This window comes from Xyrauchen texanus, chromosome 24, assembly GCF_025860055.1.
Source record: "Xyrauchen texanus isolate HMW12.3.18 chromosome 24, RBS_HiC_50CHRs, whole genome shotgun sequence".
Taxonomy (NCBI): domain Eukaryota; kingdom Metazoa; phylum Chordata; class Actinopteri; order Cypriniformes; family Catostomidae; genus Xyrauchen; species Xyrauchen texanus.
In genome coordinates, this window is record NC_068299.1 from 25,325,882 (window position 1) to 25,347,412 (window position 21,531).

General features: G+C 38.0%; 1 protein-coding gene across 1 annotated transcript in view; it reads left to right on the forward strand.

Annotated features, from left to right (window-relative positions):
- lrpprc (leucine-rich pentatricopeptide repeat containing) overlaps positions 1–21,475 on the forward strand; it is a 77,886-nt gene extending 56,411 nt beyond the window's left edge. The window contains exons 26-38 of the mRNA XM_052089939.1: positions 1,959–2,027; positions 2,127–2,217; positions 2,302–2,444; positions 3,129–3,306; positions 3,498–3,624; positions 6,139–6,227; positions 6,328–6,529; positions 9,910–10,040; positions 10,184–10,299; positions 15,524–15,598; positions 15,763–15,847; positions 17,744–17,886; positions 19,910–21,475. Of these exons, the coding sequence (XP_051945899.1) occupies positions 1,959–2,027; positions 2,127–2,217; positions 2,302–2,444; positions 3,129–3,306; positions 3,498–3,624; positions 6,139–6,227; positions 6,328–6,529; positions 9,910–10,040; positions 10,184–10,299; positions 15,524–15,598; positions 15,763–15,847; positions 17,744–17,886; positions 19,910–19,981 (1,521 nt within the window). The 3' untranslated portion in view covers positions 19,982–21,475. The remainder of the gene's footprint in view (positions 1–1,958; positions 2,028–2,126; positions 2,218–2,301; positions 2,445–3,128; positions 3,307–3,497; positions 3,625–6,138; positions 6,228–6,327; positions 6,530–9,909; positions 10,041–10,183; positions 10,300–15,523; positions 15,599–15,762; positions 15,848–17,743; positions 17,887–19,909) is intronic.
- Positions 21,476–21,531: the final 56 nt, after the last annotated feature.

Consider the following 21,531-nt stretch of genomic DNA (forward strand, 5'->3'; position numbering starts at 1 on the left):
TTGGGCAAATGTGTTTAATCAAAATGCCAAAAAAAACAAAATATTCTAAACATTGGCTTTTAGGCTCTTTACGAATAAAGTTCTTATTCCAAATGGTTTATAATAAATGTTTTGATTTCTTTTAATCTCATAAATGTTCTTTCCTTATACAGGTGAAACTCGAAAAATTAGAATATCGTGCAAAAGTTCATTAATTTCAGTAATTCAACTTAAAAGGTGAAACTACTATATTATATAGACTCATTACAAGCAAAGTAAGATATTTCAAGCCTTTATTTGATATAATTTTGATGACTATGGCTTACAGCTTATGAAAACCCCAAATTCAGAATCTCAGAAAATTAGAATATTGTGAAAAGGTTCAGTATTGTAGGCTCAAAGTGTCACACTCTAATCAGCTAAACACCTGCAAAGGGTTCCTGAGCCTTTAAATGGTCTCTCAGTCTGGTTCAGTTGAATTCACAATCATGGGGAAGACTGCTGACCTGACAGTTGTGCAGAAAACCATCAATGACACCCTCCACAAGGAGGGAAAGCCTCAAAAGGTAATTGCAAAAGAAGTTGGATGTTCTTAAAGTGCTGTATCAAAGCACATTAATAGAAAGTTAAGTGGAAGGGAAAAGTGTGGAAGAAAAAGGTGCACAAGCAGCAGGGATGACCGTAGCCTGGAGAGGATTGTCAGGAAAAGGCCATTCAAATGTGTGGGGAGCTTCACAAGGAGTGGACTGAGGCTGGAGTTACTGCATCAAGAGCCACCACACACAGACGGGTCCTGGACATGGGCTTCAAATGTCAAACGTCTTACCTGGGCTAAAGAAAAAAGAACTGGTCTGTTGCTCAGTGGTCCAAAGTCCTCTTTTCTGATGAGAGCAAATTTTGCATCTCATTTGGAAACCAAGGTCCCAGAGTCTGGAGGAAGAATGGAGAGGCACATAATCCAAGATACTTGAAGTCCAGTGTGAAGTTTCCACAGTCTGTGTTGGTTTGGGGAGCCATGTCATCGGCTGGTGTTGGTCCACTGTGCTTTATTAAGTCCAGAGTCAACGCAGCCGTCTACCGGGACATTTTAGAGCACTTCATGCTTCCTTCAGCAGACAAGCTTTATGGAGATACTGACTTCATTTTCCAGCAGGACTTGGCACCTGCCCTCACTGCCAAAAGTACCAAAACCTGGTTCAATGACCATGGTATTACTGTGCTTGATTGGCCAGCAAACTCGCCTGACCTGAACCCCATAGAGAATCTATGGGGCATTGCCAAGAGAAAGATGAGCGACATGAGACCAAACAATGCAGAAGAGCTGAAGGCCGCTATTGAAGCATCTTGGTCTTCCATAACACCTCAGCAGTGCCACAGGCTGATAGCATCCATGCCATGCCGCATTGAGGCAGTAATTAATGCAAAAGGGGCCCAAACCAAGTACTGAGTACATATGCATGATTATACTTTTCAGAGGGCCGACATTTCTGTATTTAAAATCCTTTTTTTTATTGATTTCATGTAATATTCTAATTTTCTGAGATTCTGAATTTGGGGTTTTCATAAGCTGTAAGCCATAATCATCAAAATTATATCAAATAAAGGCTTGAAATATCTTACTTTGCTTGTAATGAGTCTATATAATATATTAGTTTCACCTTTTAAGTTGAATTACTGAAATGAATGAACTTTTGCACGATATTCTAATTTTTCGAGTTTCACCTGTATACAGACACAATTGAAAGTAAACATCATGGTAGTATTTGTTGTACTAAATTAAATCTGTTTGGATTTTATTTTTATACAAAAACAAAAAAACTTGAAAAGGGGAAATGTGTTTAATCCAAATGCAAAACAAAATTACATATACTAAAAATAGTCTTAATTTTCTTTACACCCAATATTATTTCTTATTCCCAATTATTTATATTGCATTTATTGAACTGTTTTAATCTCAAATGTTCTTTCCTTATGTACAGACTCCTGGTCTAAGGGCACGAGCATCCCGTCTGCAGTGGTTTGCTGAGAAATGTATCGCATCCCAACTGGTGAGTGTCTCTGCCTCGCGCACTCTCTGTCTCTCTGAGGAACTGAGTTGTTATAGATCAATAGAGCACATATCACGGTTTCAATCTTTCTGTCCTCAGATGGAGCCCCTGGAGAACATGGTGGACATGACTGTGAAGCTGTTTGAGTGTGACAGAGATGATATGTACCACTATTTGTTCCGTCTCTGCAGTAAGTTTTGTGTGTTGCGAGCTGAGGTTGCAAACAATGAATGAGTTCAATAGCTCTGCACTGACATTTCTTCTCTCCTATCAGAGGAAACAAATGACTGGCGTAAGGCTGAGGCAGCCTGGACTAAAATGCAGGAAGAGAATTTGATTCCCAGAGAGAGGACCCTGCGTTTGCTTGCTGATATCCTCAAAAGCAATAATCAGGAGGTGCCCTTTGAGGTGCCTGAGGTAAAATGTCCCCTTAATTACTCACATTATTTCCTAAATATTAACACTCATTCCCTCTTGTCCTGCTTCCCTGCTAATCTCCCCATTACATCATTGTAGATAAACTTAACGAAGCTTGTGGAAGCCCTGAATTAAAACCCTGAATCAAAGAAAGCACTGTTAAGCCATTGATGCCATGTTCCAATAGTATAGTGTTAAAGAAATGGAGCCTAGCAGGTGCCACAAAAGTACTTTGGGTAGTTTTGTTTTAATACACCGTTGTCAAGAGGACCTATGGTTCATCATTCAATATGCACTTTAAAGGTTTTATTTCAGTCGAGCTGAAAGAATAATTTTGTCTTTATAAAATTTGTCTGACTAAAATCATACCAGTCCGATATTTGTCAAGTCGGACTCACAGATCTATATGATGTGATTGAGCCTCAGTTTCGTTCATCATGTAAATACATTAATCGGTTTGCAATCGGCCTCTGTGAGGTGTTCATGCTCCGAAGACAAGACATTACAAAATGTGAACTGACGAGGAAACTGGATTAAACCCACAAACATTCACACGAATGGAGGCGCAGACCAATTATTCTATCATCATTCCAATCAAACATAATTGCATTTCGAATCAGCTATGAATTTTCAGAAGACTGACAGCAGTATGTCACTGTACTGATGTGGGTATTTTGTGTTTAGGTGTGGTTTGAGGAGGTTAAAGATCAGCCTGATATGTTCTTGGAGCAGGAGATCAAGCCCAGTCATATGATTCAGACTTCACCTAGTAAAAAGGCCACAGCCTCGCCTCTTAAAGAGGCTACTGTTGAGGACTACAAACTCCGACTTCTGTCTCTCTGCAAGAAGGGCAAAGTTCAAGGTTAGCTCTGTAACCTTTACACATTTCTCCTCTTACATATGTATAGAAGTCTTGCCTGGAATCAACAATGTGTGAATGACATTGGAGATGATGTCGTCATACTTGTATAAAATATTCTATGTATGGTCTTTGGTAATGTTTTTGTGTGTGGATTGTGTGTACTCTTTAACCCCCTGCTTTCTGATCCTTAGAGGCCTATGACATTTTGAAGAAGGCAGATAGGAAGGGCATGGTTCTTGGGGCTGCTCCATATGATGCCCTCATCAAAGCCTTCTTGGCCTCTGGCAACATTGAGGATGCCGTCGCTGTCAAAAACATGTGAGTCCATCTGTTTGTAGGGCCTCATTTTTAATATAGTGGCTTTCAACTGATTTGCTTTGGGACCCAGATTTCATTTTTGACAACCATACACAATTTTAAAAGAGATTATGGCCTTATAACCAAACATTTAAATGTTATTAAAGAAAACCATTCACCCCAAAATTAAAATTCTCTCAAACTCAACTTCAGTTGTTCCAAATCAGCATGCCTGTCTTTATCGCTCCACACAACACCATCTGTCAACTCCCATTACATCATGTATACTCCAATTTGTATTTGCATCTTTATTTATTGTCTTATTGGTTTTTACCTCTGTACAGCAAGTCAGAACTACTGCCGTTATGACTCTTGAAAATGAGCACTTTAATATTCATCCATATGTAATTTGTGCATTTTTAAAACAAACTGGCATAGTCATCTGGATTTACAGCATGATTGCAAGTGTAAATTTGTGAGCGTTTAGAATTGCTAACTACTCACTCTCTGGTGGCTGCAATGTCATACTGCTATGTGCTGACCAAGTGCTCATTTAGTAGGGTTGTAGTATATGTGTGATTAAGTATGTGCTGCAATGAAAACAAGATCGGTCCTGAATCTAGGCACGATTGCAGATCACAGAATTATGGCGAAGATCGGCCAAACAATCTAGATCGGTAGCGATCCATCTGTGCATCCCTATATGAAAGTGAGTCACTGTCAACTGCCATTGCATTGACAAGTTGGATCGGAATAAGCAAGAACTGTCAAAGGCCCAACAATATGCAAAAATATTAACATGACATGGGCTGAATAGGAGAATTTTGTAAACGCTTTAGCAACAGCAGAAGTTTTAGTTTCCATCATAAGTCATAGAACAAGCACTATGCTAAGTGTGGTATAAGTATTAGCCTTATTAGCGTAAAGTTTGATTGGACAAGGCTTTTTACATCGTTTTAAATTTTAACCTTATTTACTTTGCTGACAATACAAAATGTGATTGTAAATTACATTTAATATTTGCATTAATGTTAAATATTTACATTCTATTTTTCATCTGCCTTCAACCTCTTTTTAGAACAGACTTTTTGGTCACAACACAAAAGTTGAGAACCACTGGTCTAATATATTTGCGTGATAAAGATGTTCAAATAACGGATTTAAAAACCATTGTACCCTTTTTTTGCTGTGTAAAAAAAAAATCTTCAACAACTGAAATGAGTAAACGCCACTAAGCTCCTTCTAGTCGTATATACGTGCACACATACTGTACATGCAAAGTGGACAGTCTTATGGGTTAAGCCCTTTCAACGTTGCCTGATAATCTCTCACAATGAGTTCTCAGAAGAGCTTGATAAGATGCAGAAATGGCATTCCTTTGCTGATTAGTAATAGATCTTTGTGATGTATTAGTTCTTGCGCTGGTGATCTTTGATTTATCCATAAAGCTCTAAGGGTTTACTGGGTTGCATTATACGTCTGATGATATGTCCTCATGAAAGAAAGTCATCAGCCCTATAATCTTGTGTATGCTTTCAAGAGGAATTCATGCAAGTCTCAGTATAGACAGATCACGCAATGGCCATTGTAGTGGGTGTTTAATTGACCCTATTCATGTACTTCTGTTCATGCACACACTATCTCACTAATTCAGTGCTTTTGTTGTTTCAAAGGAGCTTTATATCTGATGTCACTACAGAAAATGCGTAATGCATACACCCGTGTTTCCTACAGAATTCTGTTTTTGCAGCGAGGAAGCCCCCCTCCTTTTAATGTTGTTTTTTAATGTAGGTAGATAGCTAGATGCTGTGTTTAGTGTGTGTGCCTGTGTGGTGAACTTAAGGCAGATGTTTGGCTGGATGTTGCTGTTGGCCAAGGGTGCTTTAAAGAAAGATTAAGGGTGTTTAGGAATAGTTGAGAGGAGTGAAGGATGGGATTGTCCAGTGGTTAGAAGACTAGACCAGAGTAAGGAGAAGTACTTCGGGATTTTCTTAGAATCGACAAGCGTAACTCTGACCCAGGTCGCCGGGCCAATCTGCCGTGTGAGCAGCTGTTGGATGGTCTCCTTGGCGATAAGGAGCGGCGGCTGATGCAAAATTGGGTGGTTGGATTAATCCGGCCAGTCAGGGTAGTAAAAAGTTAAAAATAAGTATTTGATTGAGGTTTAAGTGACGAGGGATAAAAAATAGGAAAGGACAGAGACTGGCTAGAGGACAGGGAGAGTAGGGGGGTCTTATATAATTTGTGTAAGGGTGACACTTGATTTGAGATTTAGTTTTCTAATGCAATGTTATTTTTTATATATATTTTACTATAAGTGTCCTTATAAGTGTCCAAATGTTTTTTAGGGCCACTGTACATACTCACATTTGAGTCGACTAGTGGAGAAATGGCTCTCTGATATATGCTGCAAAATCATGCATATACAACAACATCATGAATTATTCATACTCTCTGCTGATTCTGAAACACACTTTGTCTCACAAACTACAGTTGTCTTCTGCCAACATCCAACTGTTCCTTTTGTCTTTTAAGTGCCACCAATCATATCGTTGGGTTTAATTTGAGTGATATGGCCAGCAACCTCCTCCTCATCACTCAGGTGAAGAGAGGCCAGATGAAAGGTGAGCCAGTACAAATGTACAGAAGTGTATCACTTCTCCCTGACGGAGAGTCACTGTTTATTGCATTAAATTTGACCAAGATATCTTTCCTTTCACAAAGATGCCTTGGATGTTCTTAAGGGGATGTTACAGGCTGACCAGATGCCCAGTCAGTTGGCCATCACTCGACTGGTTCAAGGTTTCGGCAGTGAGGGAAACACAAAGGGCATCCAGGAAGTGGAAAGCTTTGTCAAGTCGTTAGGTTCCATCAAGCTATCCAGCATGCTGTTTGTCAATAATACAGCTCTGTCTCACATCAAAAAGTAAGTAGTGTGAAATAATTTCCACATTTTCCATTTGGTATTTTAGTTCTCAGTGATATTTAGCAGGTTGTTATTATTAGTGGTGCTTGCTAATGCAAGGTTTTAAAACCATAATTCTAAGAAATAAACTATGGCACATAGTTTGTCCCACACTATTTGTGCTACAAAGATGAATGTGATCAATCATGTTGCTTGTTGAGGACAGGATAGCTGTTACTTTTCTAAGTGATCTGACATAGGATTTATGTCTGGCATGTGGTAAAACGAGTGAAAATGTTTTGTCCATTGACAAAGAGACCAAACCAAATCTAGGGAGCAGAAAAGGATGAGAATTACTCTCATTTTTTTTTTTAGAAAGTTTAAAAATCTACTATATTGACCCGTTTCATGTTTTTGACCGATATTGCATGTGCATTCAATGTGTTGCACTGTGAGATGCTACAGAAACCTTCTTCAGGATTTAAAAGCAGTTCCTACATTCACTCAGACGAGATCATCGCAGACGTTTTGTGTGTACTCGCCGGTCCCTCATCAGACTCACCGGCGTATGGAGATGAATCGTGGATAAATGTATCTAAATGTCTGCGAAAGTTCAATTTGCCAATATTTGTGCTGTCTTCAGACCTGTATGAACATTTCCTGGGACTGGGCATGGGCCAAAAGCCATTTATGATATATATCATATGATATATATATATATAGTGTATCCATATCATATATATATATATATATATATATATATAGCGGCTGTGGGGTAAAGTGATTTCACTGAAACGGATCAATAGGTACTTTCAGAGATCAACTTATTTTGAAAAACCTGCTTAGCTATTTATTCAGAGCAAGGATCACCATATTGCAATGAGTGGTCACTGTTCAGACATTTTAAACTGGTTGTACTTTTTTAAACAAATTAAATGAACGTGTACATCTCTAAACAAAAACGGTACTACACACCTACACAGCTGGAGGGATGAAGTTGACATGGAGGTCAAGACTATTATTGACTATGACAAAAACTTGATTAAAGTTGTATTGTTATCTCTGAAACTCTGAACTACATCCTCAGTCTTTTTAACAAAGGGAGCTCTAGCAGACTGCCTGGCGGCAGAGATTATATCCTTCTCACTCAAACTTCTGTTGGTTATATTAAAAACAAAGTCATGAATAGAATTAACATGAACTATGAACCAGCCTCGTTTCTTTAAATACCATGGAATGAGACCTTTAATCTTTTGAGTTGATATAAAAATTGGTGTCATCGAATGTTTGTTTTCTGGCATTTTATTTATCTTCCATTTTACCAGGTTAGTCTTTTGAGATTAAAATCTCCTGGCTGAAAGCTTGCAAAAATGGCAGCATAAAACATGACTACAGTAAACACAAAATATAGTTGAAAATATATTTTTTTTTTTGCAACTATGTGCAAATGTGACTCTGGTCAAATTTTTAAATATTAAACATTATATTAAACAATATTACATTTAAAAAAAGGAATATGCCTTTGACTTGAGTCCTTAAACCATTTAAATATACTAGAGTTGCATAACAACAGATGCATCTGTCGCCTTTCCAAACTCGATCCTTGTTTTAGCCACCGAAGTACAAAATATATCAGCCAATCATAAGCCGTATGACAGTAATTGGTTGACGTTATGATTCCAATAAGCAACGGCAAAATGTATCGAAGCCCAGGGCCCGTTTCAGCCACCCGTTCTATCTGGCCAATTCTAACACACCTATTTCTTCTTTCTCCTTTCTTTCATCACACCTTTCCTCCACCTCTTTTCCCATTATTAATAAAGGCTTAGAACTGCTGTGATGGCTATGACTGTAGTGTGAATAATTCAACATGGGCTGCACTAATGTGGTGCCTGGCTTCCGGAGCCCCCGTCTCGCCTCTTAACCAGTCAGTTTGGCTCAGCCGCACACAGCACGCGTGTCACTGTCGTTTAGGTCCGCCCGGGGGTCAGAGTTCAGCACGACAGGACGAAACTGCGCGATTGGGTAAGCTGCTCACCCAGCCATGAGGAATGCTTTGCCCTTCCACTGTCCTACGCTTTTTCAGAACTTTGGGAATGGCAGGGACTGACAATCTGTGGCTAGGGCACGCTTGGCCAGGAATATTAATGCGACGATAAAAGTTTTATGCATTTAATGTTCTTGTAAATAAAGGCCAGAATGGAAAAGAAGCAGAAATGAGTAAGTGGATATGTGACTGCAGCTCATTTGTTGCTGTTCTCTTTTCATATGACTTGATTTTGTCCAGCCTGCCTTTCATTACACTTTAAAATGCAAAAGTCATTTTTGCATCAAAGAAAAATAAACTTGAAGTGATTGTTCACCCACAAATGTCATCTATTCACACTTATGTTGTTCCAAACATGTATGACTTTGTTGGGGTGGGGGTGTTTGAAAAACATACTGCTCACTATGTTCCATGCGTTACAATAAGTTGGTTGCTTCCAAGCTTCAAAAAGCACACATAGACGCAAACACACAGTGGCTGCGTGTCATTCTCTCGAACTGGCATCCCCAGCTCGTCACACGATTCAGGCCGGGGGAAACATCCGGCATGACGTACTCCCCTCTCTTCCTGGAGGAGAGGTGTTGCCTTTCCAGCCATCCTTCTGCCGGTTGGCCTTCCCCGACTCTCTGGAGCCCTGGGAGAGGTAAAGAGCGAGGGGTAGAGACAGAGAGAGAAATAATCGCTCGCCAGCCCCCGAACCCTGGTCCTCAGCCATTTCTCCGCCTTCTGGTGGACGAATGCCGCTCCTCCCCTGGTGGACTCCACGACAGCGCATCCCTACTCCTCCCCGGGCTTCAGCACCAGCGTAACAAGTAAGGATGTGCAAGGAGGCGGCGGGAACCAGCAGAACAGTCAACATATCTTTTAATGACATCAAAGAACTGGATCATTACATAAAACACATAGACGCACACACACAATGGCCATGTGTGTCTCTCTCCCTTTCTCAAACTGGCATCCCTGGCTTGTCTTTATCCGCCTGCCAGCTGATTAGGTCATTCAGCTGGCCGTGCACTCTCACAGCCCGGCCCTCCTTGTCACAAGGACATTCTACCATTTCGCCAGGCAAAAATGAGACCAATGATTGTCTAGAAAAGTGATCGTACACCTCTCTTTAACAAGCAACACAATTTGAGTTTATCATACATGTCCAAAGCACAAACGTGCAGCATGATTTGCATGCCAAAGTTTAATTTTTAGGGTTTGTTTAAATCCCAGCTAGAATTTTGAGCAATAATAATAGTATTACTTACTGTTGCAAACACTACTAATTGGAAAACTGAAAACTTTTACAGGTGTTTACATGAAAAAGTTCTTGTCCTCTTTCTAATAAATTTTTTTCTGCCCCTCTCAGTGGGGAATTTGACAGTGCGTTGGAGGTGTTGGAGTCTGTTTACACCCAGAACACAGAGAATCAGAACCCCAGTATTTCCTTTGTCTTCCGCAAAGTTCTTGATGCCAACAATGATGCTGCGCTGGATAAATGTGAGGCCCCAAACACCACAATTCAGACTTAAAGCCCTTGTTTCAAGTTTGTGGATCGTAGAAACATGGTGCCCACTGATGTGTTATAACATAGTAATGAATGTGTAAGCACTTGATTGATTGACATCTCTTGCAACATTTAGTGAGTGCCATGGCGGAAAGGCTCTGCAATCACTTTGCCTCCTACAGAGCTGCTACAGACCTCTTCCTGATGTACTTGGACACAGGCAGGGCAGAGGAGGCCAAGTTCCTCTTGCAGGTAACATTGTTCAGGCATTAACCAAGATGTGCTAGACCAAGTACTCTGTGACCTTGCTAGACTGCTCAATGTAATTTTGGTAAAGTTGGTATAGAGCTGTTCAGTCATGACATCAGTTTGGAGGTTGACCTGGAAATCTAATTAACCATACCTTCACAGGTATTTCAAAGAAAAAAAAGTTTTTTCGCTTTTAATCAAATCAACTTGCAACACATTCAAGCTGTACTTTTATCAGGTTGTTTGTTCCCTGGGAATCAAACCTACAACTTTGGTGTTGGTGCTATGCTCAGCCAGTTGAGCTAAAAAAAAATTATGTCTGAAAATCATTGCTTGAAGTCTACTTGAGACTTTCACATTCTGTTTTACAACATAAATGACATAGTTGTTTGTCAAATTACATTTTTATACCAAGTTGCTGCATAAGGACTACAACTGTTGTGATTTGTTAAACCCATAATTCTCACATCCTTGTGGTAATTGTAGTCCTTATTTAGCAACTTTCTAGCTACTTTTGTAAACTTTTTTTTCTAAAACCCATTGGAAATACATGCAGTATGTGTTCTTGAGTTTCTGCACTATTTTATCTTATTTTTGTTAGTGTAACGGCCAAAGACATCTACCTGACGCATGTGTACATACAATCTCATGGTTATTTTCTTTCCCTTTTTTTTTTTTTTTTTTTTTTTTAAGACATTGGAAAACATGTACCAAGACCCCTGAGCTTTATTTCTTTCTGTTGCACTCCGTCTAGCCGAAGTACATTTCCTGTGTGAAAGCCCTGTTAGATCAACATGTTCAGTTTGGTTGTGATCGTCAATTAAAAACTGATTGTCAATCAGCATCAGAGAGTAACTCTCAGGAGTGGAGCTCAATGCCTGTTTGCAGTATTAATTACTCTTGATTGTTATAAAGGCCTTTTAAAAGCCTCACAGGCCCCATGGCTTTTAAATTCAGCTGGGTAGAGGTTAGATGTTGGGCTGTTTCCAAGCAAACGTCTCTGCAATTAATAAAACAAAAACAATTTTATAATTAATATTCATTTAAAGAGATATATTTATTTATTTTTCAAAATGCATTTTTTTTTAAATTCATGTTAAAGCATGCATTTACAAAAAGGCATTAAATACAATGAAAGTAAAAGCTGAAATGCAATTTTAAGTTATATACTTTAAATTATTGGCACATGAACATTATATGTATTCCAATGATGTGATTTTTAAATTCACTTACTAACCATGTCTGTTTAAAATTGTATTATATATAAAAAGTTTAATTCAATCAATAGGTGTAGCACCATGCAGTGATGAGCAATAATTAAAAGTCTCAGTATCACATACATTCTCCTGTTTTTAATGGAAAACATGAGAGAAGACCTACGCTGGTTGTCACTGATGTCCCTTGATCTTTCTGTAAAAAGTCGCATCAGTGTACCAGAGCAAAAGCAGGGGCTTTCACACTGGCAGTTTAGTCCGAAACAGAGCACAGTTCGCATGAAAATTTGGTACTGTGAAAACTGTTTTGCAGACCCCAATACAGAACGCGAGGAGGTGACCAAACTAGATTGCGCTGCCTTAAAGCACAGGGAACCCCCGGGTAATCCGGTCGGTAATCCGTCCCTGTTTATAGTATACCACATAGCTTGTCAGTTGTCATTCATTTTAGTGTAAGATATGCTGTGGTAAATTTTGACATGGATTTTTCTTAAATGACATGTGTACATAGATGTTTTGTAAATGTATGGTCATGAAAATTCGCTTCAAAATCTATGATCTTTGGAAAATCTGGGATTCTAATACGATTCTACCACCAGGGCACTGCTGTCACCCTCTGGCCCAACCTGACTTTCCTCCCAAGGTGCTCCTGCAGCAGTTTATTAATCAGTCCATTGAGCGGTGTTCTTTCCAGCCACCAGCTGTTGAGTTCGATATTGAAAGACATTTTCTGTACTTGTGTCCTATGTTAGCTTTGTGGTGATACGTAGAGGTGTTATATCTACTGCATAGTTAAGAAAATCTGATTGGATTTTTTTTTTTTTTTTTTTTTTTATGTTAAAAAGGGTGCTCCTCTATCCAAACAGAGGCTGTCATGCTGGATTGTTGAGGTTATTGCCATTGCATATAAGAAGGCCCAAAAACCCTTGCCTGGGGCAGTCACTTGCCATTCCACCAGGGCTGATTTCTCTTCGAGGGCTCACTTATTGACATCTGTGCTACAGCCATCTGGTCCTCTCTCTGTACCTTCACAAGATTTTACAATGTCAATGTTCATTTCTCGTGACTTTGTTAGCATTGGTCATCCACTACTATAGCATTGTCTCTGGTGTTCATGACGAATGAAACAGAACGCTGGTTACGGATGTAACCTTGGTTCTGTGACTTCCTGAATACTGTCGATGTTCCTTGTCACTCGGAAGATGTGAGAGGCTTTGTGCCAAGCTGCAGTGTCTTGAATTTCCCTCAGTTTGGCTTAAGTCACTACGTGACTTCGTTGGTATATGTTTTCAACCTGTCTGACTGATGCAGCAATTATCCACTACTATAGCACCATGTTTGGCTGTCATCTGGAATTCACAGAACCATGGTTACATCCATAGCCAGTAGCTTGTTCAATGATATGAGAATTATACAATTATTGAGTTCTTCAGACACTTTTTGTATTATCTACACAATGCTTTATTCATCTGCCAAAATAATGCAATTTATTTCAAACTTATATTCAATCTTTTATAAATGGGTCCTTTATAATACATGTATCAATATTTTAATTATTATGCATTATATGAATTATCTTTATTTGGGAGCCTTTCTAAGCAAATAAGTATGTATGTGATTAATTAGATTAATCATAATGTAATTCATGCAATTAAAAATTGTAATAGATTGATGGCCCTACTTTTTATATTATGGAGAAATCCAGGAACATCAGGGACAAATAAGTTCATCCCCCTATGACTGACATTTCAGCTTTTAAACCCTCTGGAACACAGGCCCAGTTGACGTCTTTATGTAACCACAATATTTGCTTTAAAAAAATTGTTGAGGGAGAAATTAAAATAATTTTCTTTGGTAATCATCATTATTCGGTTTAGTGTCAAAGGTTGCTTGACAATAAAAATGTTGGTTTCTTTTACATATGCTAACCTCTCACTTCACACAAAGCTGCTTCAGGTTCTTCAGTCTTGCAAGACCTACTATTTATGTTTCTATTGCACAGTTTAACCTACAAAATTCTCCCTGCCTTCATTTACTTGCAGACAGTATATTGTCTTGTTTAAAGAGTGTGAAAATTACACACTGGTGCTTGAAAGCTCATGATCATGTGGATTCTGTTCAAAGCCTTTATATGGCTAAGTGTAGATAATTGTACTTTAAATTGGGCAGACACTGTTCATTTTAATTTTTATAAAGAAATAAGTGGTTATTTGCCTGACTTCCTTATCTGTATAATTAACCCTCAACGATGGAGTGCTGAGTGCTAAAGGATGTAATGGAAGATGGATACATTCAGAAACGCATCGAATATGCACAGACACACTCCTATCAGGCTGTTACACACACCTACATATGCTCACCTTTGAATTTAAACTTTTTGGTGTGTTACAGGAAACACAAGTAATGGTTTTTATATCAAGGGTTATGCTTTATTATTGTTTTGTCAACAAACTTTACCTTTATGTTATGCAGTAAATCAGGGGCGTGCACAGGGGAGGGGCTAGGTGGCCCAAGCCACTGCCCCTTTGCCCTCCTGGGCTGAGCTGCCCCTCTGGAGAAATGAAAGCAAATATTCACTTTGCAGACGCTTTTAATCTACAGAATCAAAGCGATTAAGACATAATGAATAGTAAAACACTCTCTGCGTGATTTTTTTTTTTTTTGTGTGTAGGTAAACGTGCGCTACATGACCATCTTCGACTGTCCCGCCTCATTTCTTGTTTTGCAAGGCAGCGGATCAGGGGCGACATGGGGAGTGGCGCTTGACACTTGAGCGGATTCAAAACCATCAAAAATGTGCATTAATTCATATCGACCATGCTTGAGTGGGCATTCATTAATATTGACATTGCTTGAGTGGGCTTAAATGCGTTAAAGACGTGCATTAGTTCATTAGGTGAATGATCGCAGAGCTACCGTATGTTACTAAAAATAACAATACTTTCCATTTTGTTGGTATTTAAACTTGAATGTAGTCTGTCCAATTACTATTGCTGCACAGCTAAATCATAAAGTTATAATATATATATATATAATAAAGTGAGCCCTTAAACTGTTGCTGAACCATATAGAAGCAAGCTGTGTTCTACGATTTACAGTGTATTAAAGTATACATAAATATATATATATATATATATGTCAGTCCTATACAGTTTATAAAATTGATAACAATCAAGTAACCTGGAAATGTAACTGCACAATGTTAAATAACACCAGGTCTGCATATGAGGCATCACATTATGCTGTGCATATTGTATATATTTATAATAGCACACGTTCACACAAAAAAGATGATGAGACAGAAAAAGAGCGGAGGGAGGCTGCTAAAAGGAGTGTTTCTTTTCAAAGCTGGATTCAAAACGTAGGGGGCTAAAGAACATAACTGGTAATCAGAAGGTTGTTGGTTCAATCCCCACAGCCACAACACGGTGTCCTTGAGCAAGACACTGAACTCCAGGTTGCTTCAGGGGGATTGTCCCTTTAATAAGTGCACTGTTTGTCGCTTTGGATAAAAGCATCTGCTAAATATATAAATGTAATGTAAAATGTGTCGCCATTAAAGTATTTTTTCCTCAAAATCATTTGCCATGGGAAGTAATGTATAACTTTGTGTTCGCAAGTAAAGCATATTTTAAGTAAAACTAATATTAATAATAGTTTACAGATAAAAAAAAAAAAGAATGGGAAGTTGTATACATTATTATACATGCATTGGAGTGACTGAGTAAAAGTGTTGTGAGCATCATGAGTCAGGTACACTGGTGAGAGGATTTTACTGACTTACTGTAAAGGGATATAATACTAAATGTTTGATAAGGAGTAAGGTAGACAAGGGAATCTTTAAATGGAACACAAGTTATAACAGCAACAACAGTAGTAATATTAGAATGAAGCCTAATTATTAACAATACGCCTTTTTCTCAGTTTGAGCAACTGCCCCTCAAAATGTCTGTGCCTGACCCTGCAGTAAATGTTTTGTTTTATGGTCTCTTGTCCTCTTTCAATTGCTATAGCGCTGTGCAGCTGTTGCCGAGCAGAAGGATGTCATGTTTGCATACATGTTACGAGCATCGCAGCAGCCGGGAAAGGTAAACAAACCTGTCACTTTTCACCTCATCAGCTTAGTTTGTTCTGCTTTTCATGCTTTTGAACTTTCATTAAGACTGTTCCACAAAAATGCTGAATATAGTGTCACAACAATTGTCACAGCATGTGAATACTGTAAATGTATATTCTTTTCTTTCCTGTGCAGGCTGCTATAATCAGGACTCTGGCAGAGTTGGTCCCTGACTTTGCAGAAAAGGAAGCAATTTATTCATATCTGTTCAAATGCTATGGTAAGACCTCTGTTTGCACCATTCTATGGGATGGAAATAAAAATATTTCTAGTAATGCTGGAGTGTAATGGAGTAGTAGTGGTGTTGTAGTGGGCTAAAGCACATAACTGTTAAACAGAAGGTTGCTGGTTCGATCCCCACAGCCACCACCATTGTGTCCTTGAGCAAGGCACTTAACTCCAGGTTGCTCCGGGGGATTGTCCCTGTAGTAAGTGCACTAAGTCGCTTTGGATAAAAGCATCTGCCAAATATGTAAATGTAATACTCTTCTAAACTATTGTATCGGCTAGATATTGTTCTTGTGCAGAATATGACGTGCTCACAAGCCATAGTGATAACCATTTTGTGAGTAAATCAGTTCTTTTCAATTAATCAGTCAAACTGATTCATAAATTTATGTTAATGATGCATTAGAGACCAGTCTGAATTTGAATGATTTAAAAAAAAATCTTTATCCTTTCATCACAAACAACTGGAAAGGTAATTAGTTATTTGAAATTGAATCCAGAGTGTGCGGAGTGACTCCAGCTAGGTCTCCTAAGCAACCACATTGGGCCATTTGCTAGGGTGGGTAGAGTCACATTGGGTAACCTTGTGGTCACGATTAGTGGTTCTGTCTCAATGGGGCGTGTGGTGAGTTGTGCGTGGATGCCACGAAGAATAGTGTGAAGCCTCCACAAATGTTATGTCTCTGCAATCACGCGCTCAACAAGCCACATGATAAGATCTGTGGATTGACCGTCTCAGACACGGAGGCAACTGAGATTTGTCCTCCACCACCTAGATTGAGGCGAGTCACAACGCCACCATGAGGATTTAGAGCACATTGGGAATTGGGCGTTCCAAATTGGGGAGAAAATGGGTGGGGGAAAAAATTTATGTTCCAGGTCCAATACAAGTTAAGCTCATTTAACTGAATTTGTAGCATAATAATTTTGACTCTTAACAGCCGAAATCACAATTACAGTGAGGCACTTACAATGGTGAATTGGGAGAGTCCATAAACATTAAAATACACACGGTTTCAAAAGTGTATCTACAAGACGTAAACAGTAAAGATTGTTCCATAATTATTAATGTGATAACATTGCTTACTTGTAAAAACCTGTAACCCCAGTATTGGATAAAGGATTGCACGGATATGTTTTGTACTCATTTTTATCACACTTAAATCATGTAAACACATCCTGTTTGTGTCTTCTGGCTATACTTGTGAAACGATGTGTATTTTCATGTTTATGGACTGACCCCATTCACTTCCACTGCCTTACTGTAACTGCTCTGTTTTTGTTTGTTTCTATACGAGGGGTGAGTCAGAATAATTTTTGTGGTAATTTGCATTATGCCATAAATGCTGTTGATTTGAGGTTGCATTGAACCCAGAACATTCCTTTAAATTCATGAACCGTGGAATATATAGCACTTCTATGAATCCCCTAATACCATCATCCACTTACGTTCTTGTAAGGGAACATTTGAGTTGTGTTCATGTGAGTTTGCCAGGAGTACAAGGTTCTAGTTCAGTATATTTAATGTGTTCTATTTAAGCATGATCAACGTTAAAAGCTGCATGCTTCATCTAGTGGACGATGGTATGAAAGGTGTGCTCATTTCACTGGTCTGTCCAAGTCGCCTCTCTGTTTAACGCAAGTAGTCAGTTAATAGCAGGCCAATTAATAATGCAAAAAGCTGGACGCATTCACTGATACACAGGAGGCATGTTTGCTAATAAAAGCCTACCATGAAAACTTTGACACGTTTCATTACTTAAAGAACTCTAAAGCATCACTATTTCATGAGGCCTGTGTCACCTGCACAATGGTCAGGATAAGTGCAGAACGAAATATTACATGTTGAACAGAGCTCTGTTTTTCTCCCTCACTACTTTCGCTCTAGGTTTGGATAAGGACCTGGGGTCAGCGAAAGCATTGTATGAGCAGATGCAGGCTGAGGGGGTAAAGGCAGATGAGTTAACGCTGAAGAGACTGGCGTTACTTTACAGAGAAGCCGGAGAAACAGTTCCCTTCAAAGAGCCTCCGGTAATCATCCCCTTCATATTACCTACAAGCACAATGATGATTTTAACAAATATCATGAACATGCATTTGTCATTTTTAAAGAGAATTTTTTTTTTTTTTTGAGGAACCATCATTTAAATTAAACTGCTTTTGTTGCAGAGTAGATTAAAATTTATTTATTTAAGAACTAATTCAGAGCAATTATATGTTAATAAAAAAATTGTATTACAATAAAGCATTCACCATTAAACAGAAGACGGACATTTCAGACACTTGTATTGTGTTGCCGCTAACTTTAGCCTGTTAGCCAACCTCAGTTCAATGCTTGTATCTTAAATAATGCCCATATTCACACAACATGGGTTGTTGTTAAAACATTCAACATTCAAGGTTTTGTTTTCATGAGTTCTGAGTGCATGAGGTGTCCAACATTCCACACATTGAAGAAGCGCGTCATCTTTTTATTGCCTACATTTTATTACTCCATTATATAGTATAAAGACAAAATTATTATAAAGCAAAATTATTCAAATCTTATTTGGAAAGTAAATACTTCTAAGAATGTAAAATGTCATCTTTTTTCTATTATTGTAATATAATATGTTAGAACCTGAAGAAAAACTTTTCAGTTTATTATTGTTTCAAAGCAGCTTCAAAGAGAATATTGAGGTACAACCATTATTTGTTACAAATTTTCATAATAAATTAAATGTAGATTTGTATTTTTTGTGGTTTAATCCTGATCATGATTTCAGAAGGAAACTGTAAATAATTAAAACAAATTTAAATTTTACAATGTATTTCTTTTTTTCTTTTTTTTTTTTTTTTTTTTTTTCTGGACCCCCTAGCGCTCTTGTGGCCCTTGGTCTAACCAATACTTGCTTCATCTGCCACAATAATGTAATGTTTTTGAATTACCTGCGTTATTATTTTTGTATAAAGTAAACAGTATTTGCCTAAATATTCATTTTTTAAGTGATTACTAAAACAAATCATTAAATCCAAATGTTAAAACCAACAGTTTGAACTGATTTATGGAAATAAATTGAACTTCTCAACTCTAACATTGTTTTTTGCTACTAAATTTTAAATCCGAGATGCCATTAAAACATTCTTAATACTCTCTTTCAAATCACGAGACAGGGAAGAACCATGGAAATTGTCTAAAGGAAACTTCATGCCCAAATAATTTATGCAAGCTTCTCCATTTATTAATCTTACATCATGTGTCTTATTTTTTTAAAACACTGATTTATTAGAACCAGATTCACTTCAATTTCATGTTCCGTACCTGATATACCCTCTACTCTAACAGTACCATAAAAGCCATCGCAGTCCACATCTCACAGTGTGTATTATTTACTACCTGTCAGAACAGCACTACCATGTTTTTAAACAGTGTTACAGGGGGCTGCCAACCATCTGCAAACCCTTCACTAAGCTCTCTGTGCACCTTTTAAGTTTTCACAAAGTAATCTCAGGTAGCACTCCATCCCATTCCATTCAACCCCGCTCCTTCCGTCGTTCCATCGGTCCCACATTTTCTCCGCTAATACCAGAGTACAAAGAGTCTCTTGAGAGAGGCGATAAGGAGAGATTTGAGGTGCTGTTCACATCTGGCCTCATTTCTCGTACGCAGAAGCTGCTATTTATTAACTTTAATTACCCCATTAATAAGGGAATATACATTGTTTGAGAAATGGTAATCTTCTAAAAGCACTCACCTTCCAAAAATAGGGAGAGGCTTTGCTGTTTACAAGTGCTTGTGGTGTTTAATTAGGATGACTTTAGGAGGGGGGAAAGAGTAAATGCATGTTATTTGTGAATTAATCTGGTTTGCAAGATGAAACGAGAAAGGAGGATTGTTTGGACCATGTGGTTGTTATTTATTTGCACCAGAGGGCAGAATACATTACTACACACAGATTCTGACAAAAAACAACACTGCACACACTCAAAGTACAATTGTAAATGTTGGCTAGTTTTGCTTAACTTAAATTGACTTATTATATATGAAAAGTGCCGTTTGTTTTCTGTTCCTCAGGAGACGTTTAGGTTTTACGCAGACAAACTGAAGAAGCAGCGCTCCGAGTCTGTGAGTCCTGCAGATGACTAGAAAACCTCTCTTCTGCTCATTCTTTATTAAACTTTTGTTTTTTACATACATGGTGTGTGCTAAACTGTGATTGTTTGTGTTTGTTAAAATTTGTTCTTGCCCTACATAATGACGATATGGTGACAATATGGTTACCTTGTGTACATAGGTACTGTATTTATGCAAATAAATGTAAACACCAACATTTATCAACAACTTCTTTTTAATCTTTCATTTTCTTTTTAGAATGGGTGTCATACAATAAGTTATATGAGTCACAATAAGTGTTCCTGCGATGTAGATTTTGACGTCACAGAATAGAAACATATTCCGGTGAGATGCATTGTAGTATGATATAATGCGGATCTTTCATGGAAGATGAAGTATTAAGTGTATACATAAAATAGTAAGCTTCTTTACCAGAACGCTTTATCCAGATGCTCTGTTATGTAGTCATTTATACTGTATAATAAACCTCTCATTGGAACGATCATGGATCAACTGACATGCATCCAGGGTTACAGTATATATGGTATTTTTCTTTTTTTTCTCAATCATGTATATTCTGTAGATTTAGCAGGATTTAACATTAGTGCCAAACTTGCTTTATCTAGATCTTAAAATACAAATGCATTCTTGGGGTGACTTACAAAAGCTTTTCAATGTATCTCTATTGGAACACACTTTGATGAGCTGTAAAATCTTCCATATATTTAAATCAATTTAGAATGTTACAAAGACAAGCAGTTTATGTATATTTACCAAACCCCAGCTCTGATCTCACCAAATAGGGGAACAGTCATTGAAAAAAATAGAACATCGCTGCCATCCAGTGGCAGTTGGAGTCTAAAAACATTTTGGTTACTATTGGAGCATCAACCCTTGTATTTAGGTGTCTTTCCTAGTCTGGGTTTGAACTTTTACCCTCTTATTATGGGGTGATTATTTATCCAGAGTCACATGCTCACACAATCAATATTCCTCCTCATGCAATGTCATGTAAACATTTAAAGACATTTTAGACATTTGTTGGGAGTATGTTTCTACATAATCCTTTGACCGGCTTCAAACTGTCAATTTAGTCTCAAAACATGTAAACATTAAATGTTAGCTACTAAGTAAAGTCAAGGTCACTCAGCTCTCTTGTGTTGTTCAATATGTCAAAATTCCAGATGCATTCACCTTCATTTAAATATATATTTTTCTGTGACCTTCTAATAACACTGGCCTTCATTACTGTAACTGTTTATTGGAACTATAATTTTATATGGCATTCATATAGGCTTTTTACATGTTTGTTTGTATTAGTAAATCATTGTTTAAGAGCTTGTGATCTTGTTGTTGACCGTCTCAAAGTGAGTTTCCTGCGCTGTCAGGATGCCCAGGAGACTCCGAGAGGTTGAGAAGGCCATTGGATTTGTGCATGTCATCAGCCAAATGCAGTCTATGGGGAATTGCCGTACTTTTCAAGAGCTCTTTGTTAGCTCATTAGCATCTTGAAGTTTTAAAATTATATATAAAAGACCATTTGAAAACAGTTTGGAATGTTTCAAATAAATTTGCCATTAAGT